This window comes from Camelus ferus, chromosome 13 (assembly GCF_009834535.1).
Source record: "Camelus ferus isolate YT-003-E chromosome 13, BCGSAC_Cfer_1.0, whole genome shotgun sequence".
Lineage (NCBI taxonomy): Eukaryota > Metazoa > Chordata > Mammalia > Artiodactyla > Camelidae > Camelus > Camelus ferus.
Window position 1 is genome coordinate 52,376,957 of NC_045708.1, and position 17,308 is coordinate 52,394,264.

The 17,308-nt window shown below is 36.7% G+C and overlaps 2 protein-coding genes across 4 annotated transcripts in view; one reads left to right on the forward strand and one right to left on the reverse strand.

The window, feature by feature from the left end:
• Window positions 1–4,167, reverse strand: part of ANKRD13C (ankyrin repeat domain 13C) — a 79,270-nt gene extending 75,103 nt beyond the window's left edge. The window contains exon 1 of one of the 3 annotated variants that reach the window (XM_032494564.1): window positions 3,261–4,167. In XM_032494564.1, the coding sequence (XP_032350455.1) occupies window positions 3,261–3,705 (445 nt within the window). In that variant the 5' untranslated portion in view covers window positions 3,706–4,167. The remainder of the gene's footprint in view (window positions 1–3,260) is intronic. The other 2 variants (XM_032494563.1, XM_006191024.3) reach the window with 2 other exon arrangements.
• Window positions 3,814–4,414, forward strand: HHLA3 (HERV-H LTR-associating 3). The gene is given in 4 exon segments (XM_006195790.2): window positions 3,814–3,906; window positions 4,236–4,289; window positions 4,291–4,320; window positions 4,322–4,414. Coding segments are annotated over 4 exon segments (270 nt in total).
• Window positions 4,415–17,308: the final 12,894 nt, after the last annotated feature.

Sequence of the window (17,308 nt, forward strand, 5' to 3'; positions counted from 1 at the left end):
AAATAGCAATAATGACACCTATGGTTAATTAATCTTTGACAAAGGAGGCAAGAATACACAATGGAGAAAAGACAGTCTCTTCAGCAAGTGGTGTTGGGAAAGCTGGACAGCCACATGCAAATCAATAAAGTTAGATCGCTTCTTTACACCATACACAAAAATAAACTCAAAATGGCTTAAAGAGTTAAACATAAGACAGGGCATCATATATCTCTTAGAAGAGAATATAGGCAAAAAAATCATAGCAATGTTTTCCTAGGGCAGTCTACCAAGGCAATAGAAATAAAAGCAAAAACAAACAAATGAGACCTAATCAAACTCATAAGCTTTTATACAGCAAAGAAAACCATAAATAAAATGAAAAGACAACCTAAAGAATGGGAGAAAATATTTGCAAACAATGCAACTGACAAGAGCTTAATTTCCAGAATATATAAACAGCTCATACAACTCAATAACAAACAAAAAAACCAAACAATGTAATCAAAAAATGGGCAGAAGACCTAAATACACATTTCTCCAAAGAAGACATTCAGATGGCCAACAGGCAAATGAACAGATGCTCAATATCACTAATTATCAAAGAAATGCAAATCAAAACTACAGTGAGGTATCAACTCACACTGGTCAGAATGGCCATCATTAAAAAGTCCACAAACGATAAATGCAACAGAGGGTATGGAGAAAAGGGAACCCTCTACACTGTTGGTGGGAATGTAATTTGGTGCAGCCACTATGGAAAACAGTATGGAGAGTCCACTAAAAACTAAAAATGGACTTACCATATGATCCACTCCTGGGCATATATTTGGAAAAGATGAAAATTCTAATTGAAAAAGATACATGCACCCCAATGTTTACAGCAGTACTATTTACAATAGCCAAGGCATGGAAGCAAACCTAAATATCCATCAACAGATGGATGGATAAAGAAGTTGTGGTAAATGTACACAAACACACACACACACACACACACACACACACACACACTGGGATACTACTCAGCCATAAAAAAGAATGAAATGCCATTTGCAACAACATGGATGGACCTAGAGATTATCATACTAGGTGAAGTAAATCAGATAGAGAAAGATAAATATCACAGAATATCATTTACATGTGGAATCTAAAAAATGATACAAATTACCTTATTTACACAGCAGAAACAGACTCACAGACATAGAAAACAAACTTATGGTTACCAAGGGGAGAGGTGGGAGAGGGATAAATTAGGAGTCTGGGACTAGCAGATACAAACTACTATATTGAAATAGATAAACAACATGGTCCTACTATATAGCACAGGGAACTATATTCAATATCCTGTAATAACCTAATGAAAAAGAATATATAAATACATATATATAACTAAATCACTGTACCGTACACCAGAAACTAACACAACATTGTAAATCAACTATACTTCAATTTAAAAAAATAGCAATAATGTAAGTGCAGCTAAGTACAATTCAAGCATTTGGTATATCAAAACAATTTAAAAGGAAAATTTCAGTGGGCTAAGGAAAAGTTTAAGGGTACTTAGGATTCTAATTACTTTGAACACAATTTTTATTTTAACAAACCAACTTCTAAATTCTGGGTAACAGATATGCAATCCAAATAATCCTGCAATTCAGTACCTTATGTGATCAACCAAGAAAATCCGTTCTAACATACTATACCATCATACTTTGTCAGTCATAGTCATCTCTCTCCTTTCAAAGGAAATCACCTCTCAAAAGAAAGTTTTATCTGTTTTCAGGTATATTTCAAGGTAACTGAACTCTATTTTAAAGGCAATGGCCATAAAATAAACCATTCTACGATGACAAAATGTGAAAAATTTCCTAATAACTAAATAACACAAAGCTACAACACATCTTCCACTACAAGCTGTTTCCCAAAGGGTTATAATATAATTACCATCAACAAACAATATTATGCTCGTTGCAACAATAGTAAAATAGTTAGATAAATTAAATGTAGGAATGAAAAACTGGGTGCAGCTTTCAGGAACATTTTTGGGGATTTGAATTTTGATAAATAACAGGTAGTAATATTATTACAATACTGTAAATTCATAATACAAATGCAGTCGTTAGAGAATTACACAACCAACAGAAATCTTACTCATTTTTTTAATCTCAATTTTTGCCCTAATTTTAGATAAGAAGCCTAGAGTCCAATGTAATTAAGAGAGCTTACTCCACAGGTAAGTATTTCAGTAATGTGTTACGTTATTTTCTGTAGAGTCGAGTGTGTCCTAACTGAATGTATTCAGTAGTCATGTTCAGTTAAAAGCAGAGCTATCAACAGTATTTGCCAACAACCCGGTTTAAAATGGCCTACCTATTAAATGTCGAAAATGTCAGTGTTTATATTAGTTTTCATTAATAAATTCACTGTTGCTTAAATGTCAACTCAATCACATTATGTTTCTAGAAGAAACTGAAAAAATTCAGCTAATAAATTAAGGCAAAAAGTAGAAATACAGTCCTTGAATAACAAATGACATTATATTTTGTCATATAGGACATGATGAAGTTACTATGAGAAATCATAATACTATTTTTAGTCACACGTCATCAAGATGAAACATTACTATTAGCAATTATCTATGTAAAACAAGTGGAAAAACTCAACTCCAACAAAATCGTAGCTTCTCAGTCACTTTACTTGCTCTAGGTATCAAATGCCAACAAATTTGTCTTTCAGAAACCAAAGCATTTGCAAAGTGTAGACACTTTGTATCAAAGTTTCCTAAAAGCAGAAAATAAAAAATAGACAACATGATGGCATGTAGAAATCACAACCAGTTGGCAGCCTAATTGGGATTACCTGGGTAATGAAGGTAGGTGGGCAATTTAGACGTTCAAAATTCCAGATGGGGGGGGGGAGGGGGCGGGTAGAAAAAGAAAAGACATAGTTCTAAAAACAAAGGAAGAAGGCCAGGTTAGAAGAGTGGCAACCTAAAATTTCTTATATTCAAGAATCAACACACTGAAGCCCTGACTCAAAGATAAACAAAACAGCTTCTCACAGTTTGAAGTGGGCAAGGAAGAAACATTCCTTTGCACCCACAAGAACCAATCCCCAGACCACTGGCATGCTTGTTACTGAATCGGTCATGATTTACGAGCATTTGGCTCGGGTAATAGGCAAAGGAGAGGAAAGAAGGATCTGTTTGAGAGAAGCCTACGATTCCAGAGCCCTGGGGAAGCACAACCTAGGAGAGGTGGAGAGGGGCAAGCACTCCTCACCGTGATTATCTTTCTGCCCGATATTGTGCGTGCGGATGAGAGAAGACAGTCTCCTCACATCCCCCTTGAAGACGCACTCGTGCACCGGGTAGTGTGCGGGGCAACTGCCTCCATCTGCGACGACAGCAACGGGGTTGGTGCCTGCTAGAAGAGCCGGGGACTGGGAGGCGGTAGTCACGGAGGAGTTGTGCAGCGGCAGGGCTGGGGCGCCGGGGGAATTGGAGGAGGCCGGAGCTGCCTTCAGCTGTAGCCGGTGGTGATGGTTACTGAAGATCTTATGACAGGCTCTGCCGCCCTTGCTGCTGCCGCCCGTGCCAATCCTGCCTCCGGTAAAGGTGCCGCCGAGGGCAGCCGTCGCTTCCTCATCCCCGGGCTCCAGCAGGTCCCCCTCTTCTTTGCTGGGCTTGTGGTCCCTCCGCAGTGAGCGGATCTTCTCCCCGGTCATTGCCACCAGGGGCAGAGAGGGGATCCAGGAGGCTCACCGCGGGCGACGAAGCTGGCGCTGCGGCGGCACAAGGCGATTAGAGCGGTGGCCAGGAGCCTCCAGCGCAGCATGAACTCCCAGAGCGCCCCCGAGCCCGGGACAAACGCATCTCCCGGAGGAAGAAGAGCCGGCTCTCGCCTAGGCACCAAGGGACGCGCGCTCGCTGGGGGGAGCTAGAGTTCAGGTGCCCACGATACCAGGATCCCGGTCCCCACCACCGCAGCCGCCGCCACTGCCTCACACGGAAAAACAGAGCACGGCCATCTTCCCCTGGCTTCTCTCGCGAGAGCTCCCCCGGGAGGGAGGAGGGAGGAAACACCGCGATAAGTGAGCTGCCCCCTCCCTCCCTCGCACGTTCTATTCCCGGAGAGTAGCCGAGCGCCGGCGCCTCTCAAGCGGCGTGTGTGCCCCAAGGTGGAATCTCTGAACTGGGAAGCTAAGATCCGGCACTCTTGATGGCCGCGTTCCTTGTGGACCGTCTGAAACCATAGTCTGAGCTTGAGCTACTCGATGCATGATATAAACAATGACTTAAACCCTCCGACCTCTGGGCCTCCCGCTGAGGAGTGCAGGCTGCCGCCCAAGGCATGCAGGATGTGATGTCACTGAAATGCACAGGACAGTCATTCAATAAACATTTGCTAAGCATCTACTTCGTGCCATACACTGAGCTAGTAGATTTCTAAAACGCCACTCCTGGCTCCAGAGTGCTCATTAGAGGAGGAAAGACTCTCATGAAATTGGGTACAAAATAAAACTGCGTGTCTGAATGAAGTGAATGAGGTGCGCTGGGTTGCACACACAAAAAGGGATAAGCAAATTTTAGTGCTGGAGTGTCAGAAACGTCGCCACAAAACAGATTAGGGACTGACCTTGGAAAACAGGCTATTCAGCAGACGGAGAGACGGGAGGTCACTCAAATACTTGATGGATAAATGGATTTCGGGCAGGCGTCAGAGTTAAAAGCACGGAGACTGGACTTGAAGGATGGCAAACAATAATCGTGTAACTGGAATATCACTGGATTAGCTTGTGGCCAACCTCAACCCAGCGTCAAATTCTAAAGAACGTAAATCTGACGTCCACAAAGCTGTGCGGAACTAGAGGGGAGAGGAGTTAGCAAAACGTCCTAAATGTCTTATATCTTATCTATCCATTTACTCTTATAACTGCTTCTCTCAAATCTCTTCTTTCTTAAACCAACTTTACTATCACCTCCATCACCCACACCCACATATACATCCGTCCAAAAAAATAACTGTGGGAACTATCCTCTCTTCACCCTTCCTTGCCACTCAGGTTTCACCTCCCAAATTCTTTCAAATCTATTCAAATTAATGTCATTCTTCCCTTCTTCCTATTCTGTCTTTCTTGTGTTGGGGGGGCGGGGATTGTTCCAATTATGTTCAAGCATCAAGCAATCTGCACCTCAAAGGATCCTCCTACTCAGAAAGCAAGAAACACTAAACACACATATCCAAAAACATTTTGTTCCTCCACAAGAGCCAATATTTATTGTTAACCCTAAACCATCGGCAGGCTTGGCACTTCATATGCTATTTCCTTGTGATAAGTATTATATTCAATCCTCACTTGACAGCTGAAAAAACTGGCCCAATACCTCCGAAGTGGAATGTAGCACAGTCAAGTCTAACTCCAGGGCTAGAGAAATAGGATGGGGCCAGATCACGCAGGATTTTGTACATCATCCCAAAAGTTTAGACATTATCCTACAGAAATGGATAGCCTTTCAGGAAAGTTAGCAGGGGAACAGGATGATGCAATCTGCCTTTTAGAAAAGTCACTTACTAACTTATACTTTAGAAAAGTATGTATCATGCATAGATTACAAGGGGAATACACTAGAGATAAGGAAACTGAGAGACTACTGCATAAATCAAATAATAATGTGTTAATATATGCATGTAACAGTCTTGTAGAATATACATAACACGGGAAACAGTGGTTCTCTCTGGAAGATAAGATTGCTAAATCACATATTCCCTGCATTGCTTGAATTTCCTTTTACAAAGAGAAAGTATTACTTTTTATTAATTAGAAAAAATAATAAATTAATTAAAAGAAGTATGCAATAATTCAGGTAGATTATGAGAGCATAAACCGTGTTAGTAAGATTGAGGCCAGAGAAGGTTTAAAGAATTTTTTTAAAAATGAGTTCAATTTTGGCATATTGAATTGAAGGTTATTGTTGCTCACCCTTAAGGAGTTAGATGGTATATATTTTGAATATTTGGAAATGAACCTTAGGAGGTAGAAATCTGAGTTAAGAACCAGTAGATATCATTACACAGTAATTGATGCCACAGAAGTCATTGAGTTCCCCCAATTAAGATTGTATAGAGTGAGAAATTAAGGTCCAGTCCAGAACAAAATCTTGAAAACACCAATATATAAAGGATGTATATAGAAATAGTGGCCAGAATCCTATTAATACCAAAAACTTATACCAAATAGTCTACCATTATATCTGTGTGATCACTGGATCCAGAATTTAAAAGTACCACGGACAAATGTGGAAATTCCTAAGTGTCCCCTCAATAAAATAAAAACCTATAGACATCAAAGATAATATTCAGACCTTACTTTTAAGAGTTTCATAATATAATGGGGACAAATAATACAGAAATATAAGATTACAATACATTCTGAAAAATACAAGAATTGAAGCTATACAAGATCCTAATATAATGTAAAAGAGGAAGTTATTAATCTATCTGGAGGAAATGAAAGTTGGGTGATCAGAAAATCTTTCTGGAGGAAGTAATGTCCATACTGGATTTTTTGTTTTGTTTTTTTTTTCATTTTGTTAAATTGAAGTATAGTCAATTTACAATGTTGTGTCAGTTGTACACAAGAAAGGGTATAACATGGTGTTTCAGTCATACATATATATACAAACATTTTTTCATATTCTTTTTTATTATAGATTACTATAAGATACTGAATATAATTAAGAATGTTTAGGAGTTGGCCAATTGGGCAAGGTAGAAAAGACATAATAGGTAATAATAATTATGATAATAGTAATAATAGCTATCATTTATAGAGAGCTTACCATGTGTTAGGCATTGTTCCAAGCAAGTTTCAATAACTAGTTGATTTAATCCCCACAGCAAATTGGTGAGGTACCTACTATTCCCATTTTACAGATGAGGCAACTGAGGTACAGGAAGTGATCATCCAAATGATGAATAGAGATGAAGAGACTAGTATGTATAAATATAGCATGATATTTGAGAATCACTGAAACATAGTATGTGGCAAGAAAAGTGGTGGTAAATGAGGCTGGAAAGGAAAGCTAGGACTTGATTATAAGGAGCAGTTTTATAAAACTTGGACTATATGCTAGGCAAAAGAGAGTTTGCAAAGGATTTCAAACACATTAAGACAGAATCACATTTAGCACTATAACGTACAACCAACCAGTGAATATCCCAAAGATATGAGATTTTCCCAATCTTTCCAGCTTACCTCCTACCACAATGCCAAATTCATTCTTCACTCTAACCAAAGCAATCTGCTGACAGTCCTGTACACTCTCTCATACCTCCATGCCTTCATTAATGCTATTTCATATGTCCTAAATTAATTTCTATTTCATTTACCTAGATACCTCCTTCAGTCTGTCAAGAATTAGTTCAAATTTTCTCTCTTCTTCCCACAGGGTTTTGTTTTTTTTTTTAACTTGGCATCAAATTCAAGGGTCCAGGAAATTACATTGAATGAAACCTCTAAATAAAATTTAGTACATCCTTCTATTATGAATGTAGGCCACAAACCACAATAGTATTGGAGGTACTTGTGCCTCTGCAACCAAAAGAAATCACAGATATTTTCATATCATATTACACTTGCAGCAGATAACTCAAAATACCATTTACATTCGTCACTATCTCGAAATTATGTTAATAATTATGTCCATCACTAAATCTTATTCTTCAATGAGTTAATAAAGAAGCATATATATTACTATAACCCAAATTTGTTTTAAAAAATATTTTGATAGCTAGTTCAATACACGAAATTTCCTTTGTAATCCAAAGTATTTTACATGCTTAAAAATACTGTTCTAAAAATGGGTCCCTGGGCTTCACTGTAACTGCCAAAGAGGTCCATGGCACAAAAACGGAAGTTAGTAACTCCTTCTTAGGAATTTTAATGACACATGGACTTTCCTCCCCTTCTCTCCTATCCAACACCCCACCATTCTGAATAGGTGTCCCTCCTTTGCCTTCTTTCTGATTTTCCGTTTTAACTTTTGCATGGCTTATTGATATCCCTGCTGTCAGCCTCATCAACTAGCCCTTTGAGCTTTCTCAGTACTGAAATTATGTTTATCACTGTTGTGTGCACAGTTCGTAGAGAGAGTGAAATAGTGGATGCTTAACATTAACAATAAATAGTTGCTGAATTAATCAATTAGAACATAAAACCCCAAAGTCTCTAAAAGTTACCAAGAGAACTGTAAACTAAGTGATGAGATGCTAAATAAATGTATTAAATAATTCTAATCTGACTACACCTTAGTTTACTACTTTCTTGGATTCTTATATGAGGCCCAAGAATAAACATACCATTTAAAAAAATTTTTTTTCACAAGTAACAGTAAACTCAACTGAAACTGGCTTAAATTAAAGGGATTTATTGATTTACGTAAGAGAAGGTACAGAGATACGTCTTCAAGAGTGGCCCCTCCAAACCGCATGTGAGCTTCTCAGTGACTCACTCAGGGCACCTCCAGGTTTGGAGCATCTTCCAAAGGCCGGCTTCCCTCAAGGGCATGAGATGGCTGCCAGCGGTAACAGGGGCCTCGTGCTTCCTCCTTCAGATCCGGAAGGAGGACCCGAGACCGCACGAGTCTGGCGCTTGACATTCGTAAGAGGACCCTGTCCAGTCCCAAGTCCGGGGGAGTGTTGATTGGCTCAGGCGTGGGTTACCTGAACAAATCCGGTGGCGGAGGAGATTATCCTGATCAGCTTTGCCCAATCAGAACTCACCCCTGAGCCGGGTGCGGTGGGGCCAAGCCCTCCAAACTGCAAAACTGTTTTTTAATGAGAATGAAGTGGGATAGGTGATGGGGAGACAAACGCAAAAGCAGTCAGGAGAAATCCAGGGACTTAAAGTAGGATTTTCTTTGGGGGAAGGCAAAAAACTGGTCTGTTGTTATCACAGTGTCTTGGACTACATATGATGAGATATGTTGATGATCAATTATATCAGTAAGTAATGAGTAACTTCACCATCAAACAACATATTTACTTTTTATTCAAATGTTACAGAGATAGAATTCAACCCAACAACTCAACTATGTAATTCAGCTATTGAATTTACTAGATATATTCTGGTCTTACAGACAAACACTTCTTAATTTCCCTCCTGGTATGGCTAAGAATCCAGTAGTGATCGATTTGCTTTAAATAGCAGAAACAGGTACCTAATGATAAGTGAGTGTCTCAACTTTTCCAATGAGAATTTAGTTAAATGCCTTACTGTTCACTAACACCCCAAAATGACTAGAGGATTAAGCCTGGTTCTAAAAATGGGTATTTCTAAATTTTGGAGGAAATGTGTGTATTTGTATTATTAGCTTTAAAAAAACACTTAATATCCATCCTAGTGTCTTCATTTAATAAAAGCAGTAGTAGCACAGCATGAAATATGGAATGTGCTGTATAAAATAATAAAACCCTGCTATTAGAGTTTATAAATGCTTCAACAGACCTACAGTTAAGATTGGTAATTATTAATCTTATGCAATCTTCTTTACACTGTATACAAGTATCTCTCTAATGTAAACATTAGAGCAAGTTTAGGCTATATCTTTTTTTCCTCCTCTCAAGGTTTGGATTTCATATTTTTATCATAATGTAGAATATGATTTCCTACACTCCATATTGATTGAGCTAGGCCTTGGAGGATTTGGGTTGGATAGATCGTACAGCTGTAACAAAACTTGTAAATCAATACCTTCTCCACACGTTTTACATCCATCTCTCTAGGTCTCAGTATTTTTGTTTCCTCTAAATTTGCACACTTCCTTTCGCAGAGACAATGCTGAGCACTATTTTTCCTTCTACTATTTATGGTCAGTGATTATTAATGATTTAGTCAGATTTGTCCTAAGTAATCAGAAAAAAATAAGAGAGGCTGAGGTTGCCAAGGAAACCAGAGCCAATAGTTGTGGAAGTTCTGGAAGGAAGCAATTCCTCTGGGACAGATAAAACACACAGACTTACGGGGAGAGTGGAAGGAAAGATGCCAAGTCCATAATGAGAGGACAAGTCAATATGAAATGAAAAGGAGAAGATAAAGAGCAGCATTTGTAAACGAAATTATTTTTAGATCATCAACTAAGGCTTGGAACAAGAGAGAGAACAAGGATATGAATAGGGATTTTAGTAAAAGAAAAGGTTAAGACACAATAGGTAAATATGTAACAAATTAAATGGAATAGATAGATTAGGGTGAGTGTACTTGTGTCCATGGCTTCTTGGTTCTGTTTCACGTTAAAGCACTTTATTGTCCCAGGATACATCCAACTACATGCTGTATTGATTTGTCTAAATATTCCTCAAGAGAGTATCTAACTCAACATGAAACTTACCTCCATCAGCATTCCCACTAGCCAAACCTATATATCATTTTTATAATTCTTAACTCCTTCCTCTTCTTCAGCCACACATTCAACCAGTCACCAAATCTTGACATTTCTACCTTCTATATAGCTCTAAAATTGAACTATGTTTCTCAATTTTACACTGGCCAAACTGCGATCAGGCTACTGTCACTTGAAACTGTCCCCATGCTGTTGTGTCTGACTCCCAGTTCCCACTCCTGCATACAAGCATGTGCAGAACTTCAAATCCACTTACCCTTTGAACTGCCAAATTTATCAAATAAAATTATGGGACACTCAGTTAAATTTGAATTTCCGATAAACAATTTTAATCTAAGTATATCTCAAATATTGCATGAACAGCATTGCAAATATTACAAATATTCATTCAATATTTGGGACAAGCTTTTACTAAAAATATTATTTTTTATCTGAAATTCAAATTTAACTGGTCAGCTTTATCTGGCAACATGATTCACCTTTCCACCATTTTTTTTGTGTTATTTAGAGTCACATGTGTAGTTAAAGTACAAAACTAAATGTACAGGAATAATAACACCAAATTGAGGATAGTGTTTTCTACGGAGTTTGAAGGGGGAAATGCCATCAGTTAGGAATACAGAAGGAAATTCCATCATAGATGTGTTTGTATTAAGTACATATTTTTTTAATTCTTAGTTTTTACTGACATGTCGATTTACAATGTTAGTTTCAAGTGTACAACAAAGTGATTGTTACACATATACATTTAAGGATGTATTTTTAATTTTGGCTATTTGGGGTTTTCTCTTATGAAGGGTATTTATGTTTCATTTCTTAAGCTTAGTGGTAAAAATACACATTTTAAAAATATTACTATGCTTTTTGTGTGTTTCAAATATTTATAATAAATATTTTTAAAATCTTCATTAGCCCTCTAGATAAAGTCAAAAGAACAGAACATGGATTACAAACACCTTCACGGGTCCACTGACCCTGTTTACCTTTCTAATTGTACCATTGCCAGCTTGTACACAACAGTCTGGTCATGCTGAACAATTTCCCTCAAAAAATGTCTGAGCTTTTGTCCATACAATTTCCTCTCTCAAGAACTCAGGCCCATCTTTCTTCCTCTTGTCATTACGTCTCATATTAATTGTCAATATCTTCAGGAAAACTTCTCCGGTACCATATCTATGTCTGGGTTGGGTCCTTATCCTGTGTACTTCCAAAGCATTAAGTACTTTCACCATCACTTCTACTCACACCCTGGTATAATTGCTAACTTACTTCTCTGTGTCTCCCTATAGAATATTAACTAAAAATATATACTATGCTGTATTCAGTCTAAAACCCATAGCCCATGCCAGTGCCTGGCATTAATGAGCTCTTAATAAGTATTTGCTGTAGGAATTAATTAGTGAATTAATGATGGGCTATTTTATTTAACATTCTTGAGGCATGCTATAATTTTACTTTTAATATGAACCCTGGAATCATAAAATCTTACCACCTCATCGTGCATAGGTTAGAAATCATTACCTGGAGTAAAATTGTCTTCTGTCATTCATATTGCAAACTTTGGTTTCAAAACCATCTGTCACCTAAACTAGGTCTTGCCTTTCCTGTTTATGATGAACACAGGTGCCCGTCAACTTGTACAAGCCGCACTTAGGCATGTGTGGTGTTTTATATTTTGAAAATTGCCTTTTATATTTATACATTCAGACTTAGTGAATATAGTAGGTATTATTCAATTACACAGTAAGTATTACATATTGGTACTTACCACTCGCATTATGGAATCTAATATAAACTTTGTTGTTACCTGTATTTTCTGCTCAGTCTGCTCTTTTCCTTCGTTTCCCTTAAAGTTCACGAGCTGCTAACTAAAACTGATTTACTAACAGTTCCTAACCCCGTATTTAAAAATCAGTGCATTATTACCTTAGTAAAATAATACAGCTTTCCTTTACTATGTGGATATACCTCCTTGAGTTTTCTATCTCCTGTTTATTTGTTTTCTGGATACTCTTATTAATTATGCCAATACTCTTCCTTCTGTTCTGGTTTGAAGATCTTTGAATCTTTGCTCCTCGGCATTTCCTCATTCTCATTAATAGAAGAAAAGGCAGATACTGGGGAAGAATTGAGGCTGGAACAGTTGGCCCAAGGAAAAATGGTATGTGAAACAGGTAACCTGAGGATGCCACCTTTACTCCAACTATACCCTCTTTATTTATTGCTGCTTCTCAGACTTTCTAATTTTAGCTCTCAGTTAAGTCTTATCCTCACGTTCTACTTTTGCAACTTCCAAAATAAAATCATCTGGATCATTCTGAGGCACTGTTAAGTGTGGAAAAATAAGTCAAACGCGTATGTAACTACTGAGGACCCCTTTTGCTAAAATCTACCCTACTGTGGTTCCCTGACTATTGTGAACATTTGGCCCAGGGAACGCAAAGAGCTCCTGTTTGGAGAATGTTGGCTGACAGTCAAGAGCTTCTATAGTGACACTTGTTACAAGCGATTCCTCTTAGTGGGTGAGCTGGTCCTTGGTATGACAAGTAAAGAAATCTAATTTTGTCTGCCTCTTGAGAGTATGTCCATTTTCCAGGAATGAACTTGAGATAACCACAGATAAAAGACATATATTAGAATTCTAATCTAAAATTAATGATTGAGAGAACTACAATTACTCATCAGCAAAACCCCCTGTACACCACACTGCAAACAAAGCCAAATAAGCAGACGGCTGCTTGGTGAGCAGGAATCAGAGTAAGAGGAGTCAGTTATTTGATTCTAATGTTTAATGGCACTGCGATTTGTGAGCCTGATGTACCCTGTTCCACAGGAGCGAAATTGCTGTCTGTGAGGCAGATGGAGACCCACGAGACCCAAGGAGCAACAGCCCATGTCTCACCAGCAAGCCATGCTTGGATGGCCAGTGCCAACTTGTGCCTCTGTGACTCCTTTTTCTTCAGATTCCTGGATGACTAACATCCCTATCCCCTGATCTCATATGCATCCACTGGTCGTTTTTTTTTTTTAAGGTCTATTAAAACATTCTATGTGGTTATTGTCAAGTATGGCCCACGAAGCCATTATGTTGCTTTAGATGACTTTGTACATCTCTACTCAAAGTCACTATGTGATCATTTCAAATTTTAACTTTCAGTGAACTCTGCTTACTCATAACTTATTTTTCTGTTTTAGAGGGATTTCTCACTGAGATGTCTGTACAAAGTTAGCACATAAAATGGAAGCAAAATATTTTTAATGGTTCATCTCAGGAAGTAAGAGGATTAGGAATATTACTAATGGATATGATCTACCAATCAAAACATTTGTTAGACTTTTAAAACTACCCTTCTGCACGTGTGTGCACACATGCACACAATATAGGACAATTAGAGATTTTCTAATTACTTTCTAAATAATCATAGGTACTTTTTTAAAAGAAAGAAGAGAAGGTTGAGGAGGACGAACAGAGAAGAGGATGAAGAGGAGAAGAAGAAGCAGAAGGAGAAGAAACTCATCCAGATTAATTTTAAACAAAGCGTTATGACTACGTACAGCTTCATTTTGAGGAATCAATTTCTAATTTTTAAACACCATTTAATTTTTAAAACCCTATCTTTTCCAAGTGCCCTTTCATACTGTGGGCATTTCCTATCATTCTGTGTTCCTAAATTTTCAGCAAATCCTGGATATATGCTCTTGTTTCTTTTGATACTCTATTGTTCATTGTACAAAGGTAATTTTGTTTTAAATGCAATTTCAGTTTGTCTGATGCTATGGCTATTCATCATTTGGGTTCTTTTGCTATACCTGTATTTTTTTAATGTCCAATTTATGTTACTTCAGCACCTCTTTATTTTTTCAAGATTCTTTATTCAAGCATTTTATCCAACACATATGCTCTCTGAGTGACCATTTTATAATTAAAACATTTTGATTGGGTATACTTTATTTATACAATTACAATAGTATTTTTTTATTGATATCATAACACACTGGCTTATTAATAATTAAGAAATTTGTATATACAGTATTTAACTGTGGACAAAAAATTTTAATATTGGTTATTAAAACTTTCAAAATCTTTTCAATGTAAGAAAATAGCTGCATATGTTTATCAAATAAAACTCAATAAAAAATTAGTAATTGGTCTTTGTGGTTCTTAGTAATAAATCTTCCTTTTAAAAAAAATAGTATAAATTATTTTTTAATGTAATATTCAGGATTGCAATAAGACTTAGTAGTTCTTAAAAGTACTACCAAACAACCATAAAAGTTCCAAATGCAGCAAAGGCAAACAATCTTTTCTTTTCATTAAGTCAAAAATGTTGTATCATTTCTTTTTCTTTTTTTAAGTACTTTTTTTAAAGAGAATTTTTAAGTTTACCACAAAATTAAGAGGAAGATGCAGAAATTTCTCACGTACCTCCTGCCCTATACATGCCACAGCCTCTCCATTATCAACATTCCTCACCAACTGGTACATTTGTTACAATTGATGAACCCTCATTGACACATCGGAGTCACTCCAAGTACATAGGTTACTTCAGGGTTCACTCTTGGTGTTGTATATTCTGCCCGTTTGAACAAATACCTGACACCATTATAGCACCATTCAGACTATTTTCACTACTCTAAAAATCCTCTTTGCTTCACTTTGACTACAATACTATTTTTATTCAGTCAAGTAGAAATTTTTCATTGAACACTTGGAGTAACAAGCTTTACTTCTTATATACATTTTTAACAACACATTCTTTAATCAAAAGCACAATCAATCATTACAGTGTATATATTTCTATTAACTCATAGTGACTCTAATTTATTGTCTCACAGCTTTTCAAAGAAACAAAGACTTACCTAGTATACCCAGGGTTGGGTGTGTGTTTACTACGTACCAACATATTTATTGTCCAAACAATCCTTTGAATACACAAATTTTGCAAATGAGAAAATAAAGAAAGCTGAGGTTTACAGAGTGCCAGGGCATAGCTGAAAGCCTTGGTGGTTGCTGAAACTTCACACAGTAAGAAAAGTACCACAAAATGTTGAGTTGGAGAAACCAGTGTTAATTCATAAACTTACAAAGAAATACTGTTTTCTGTTTCTGTGCTAAAAATGATCCAGCAGCACGTTTACCTACCACTGAAAGTCATGGGCAACCCTACAATCCAGTTTTGTCCCTAATCCTGTTTTAGGAAAAAGATAACAAGATTGAATAGAGGGTGGTTGAAAATAATGTTTAAATTTATATTTGTTTATTTATCTATTGTAATTATTAAAAAGCAAAGATAATTTCAAGAATGTCAGGGACATGGTTTAAGGACAAAGGAGCCATCTTAAAGGGATTCCCATTCACCAACATGTAACAATTAGAGCATTTAGAATTGTTATTATTATGATTTTGTTAATTGAAAGAAGTTGAGTTTATAAAGCCCATGAACTCAGTAATGATACTGACAAAAGACAGACTTTATACTATGTGCAAAAAGGTATTTTAATATAAAATTGTGAGTATAATAGAAAATGTTAAATTTTATTGATTTTAATATAAATAGGAAGTATTAATATATAGGTGTGTTTTGTTTATTACATTAAGTATGTGTCTACAAAGTATAGACAGGTACTTTTTTCTAAGTACATGCAAGATATAACATATATACAGAGCTCTAAGTGAACTAAGCCATTTCAGAAAAAAAAAACAGGTACTATGTCACAATCAAATGGACTGATCAACCCCACTGGTAATATATTATGATCAAGCAGAAAGTGGATCCGGCAATTACTTAACGCTGGTGGTCACAGATATAATAATCAATATGAAGAGAATTCAATAATTTGTTCCAAAATAATGAAATAACTATCCCTAAAATAAGAGTTAACTGAAAAGTTGATCTCTCATCTTCTAGTAAATAAAACCTTCAGAAGTTCTTTAGATGACCCTACACAATGGATTATAAATAATAGTCTGATACGACTTTAAAAGTTTCCAGTATTTGTATCAGACCAGATCCAGTAACAACAAAATGGCATCATCTCAAGAGCAGGGTGAATAATTGGTTATGAATAGTAGCACTGGAGCCAGCTGGCTTGGTCTCAAAATAACTTCCCCTAGGCAAGTTATTTGATCCTTCTATATTTTAGTTTCCTTTTCTATAAAATAGGAGGCATAATAGTTCCCAAGAGTTTCTTACCTATGAAATAGAAATTACAATATTTCCATCTCAATGGTTATTGTGAGAATTAAAGAGTGAAACACATGTGATAATGTAGGATTGACATTACCTGATTTCAGGGCTAATTTTAAAGCTACAGTAATCATGTCAGTGTGGTATTGGCACAAGAATATACAAAGAGATCAATGGAACAGATTAGGGAGCCCAGAAATAGGCTGACAACAATAGAGTCAACTGATCTTTGGCTAAGGAGCAAAGGGAATGCAATGAAGCCACAATAATTTTTTCAACAAATGATGCTGAAACAACTGGACATCCACATGCAAAAAAGTGAGTCTAGACACAGATCTTACACCCTTCACAAAGATTAACTCAAACTAGATCATAAACCTACGTATAGAATGCAAAACTGTAAAACTTCCAGAAGATAACATAAGAGAAAACTTTGATGAACTTGGGAATGGTAATACCTTTTCAGATACAACACTAAAGGCACAATCCACGAAAGAAATAATCAATCAGCTGGACTTCATTAAAATTAAAATTTTTTGTTCTATCAAAGACAACGTCAAGAGAATGAGAAGACAAGCACAGACGGATTGAAAACGTTTGCCAAAAGATACATCTGATAAAGGATTGTTATCTAAAATATACAATGAACCCTTAAAATTCAACAGTAAGAAAACAAACAACCTGATTAAAAAATAGAGCAAAGATCTTAGATACCTCACCAAAAATGTATACAAATGGC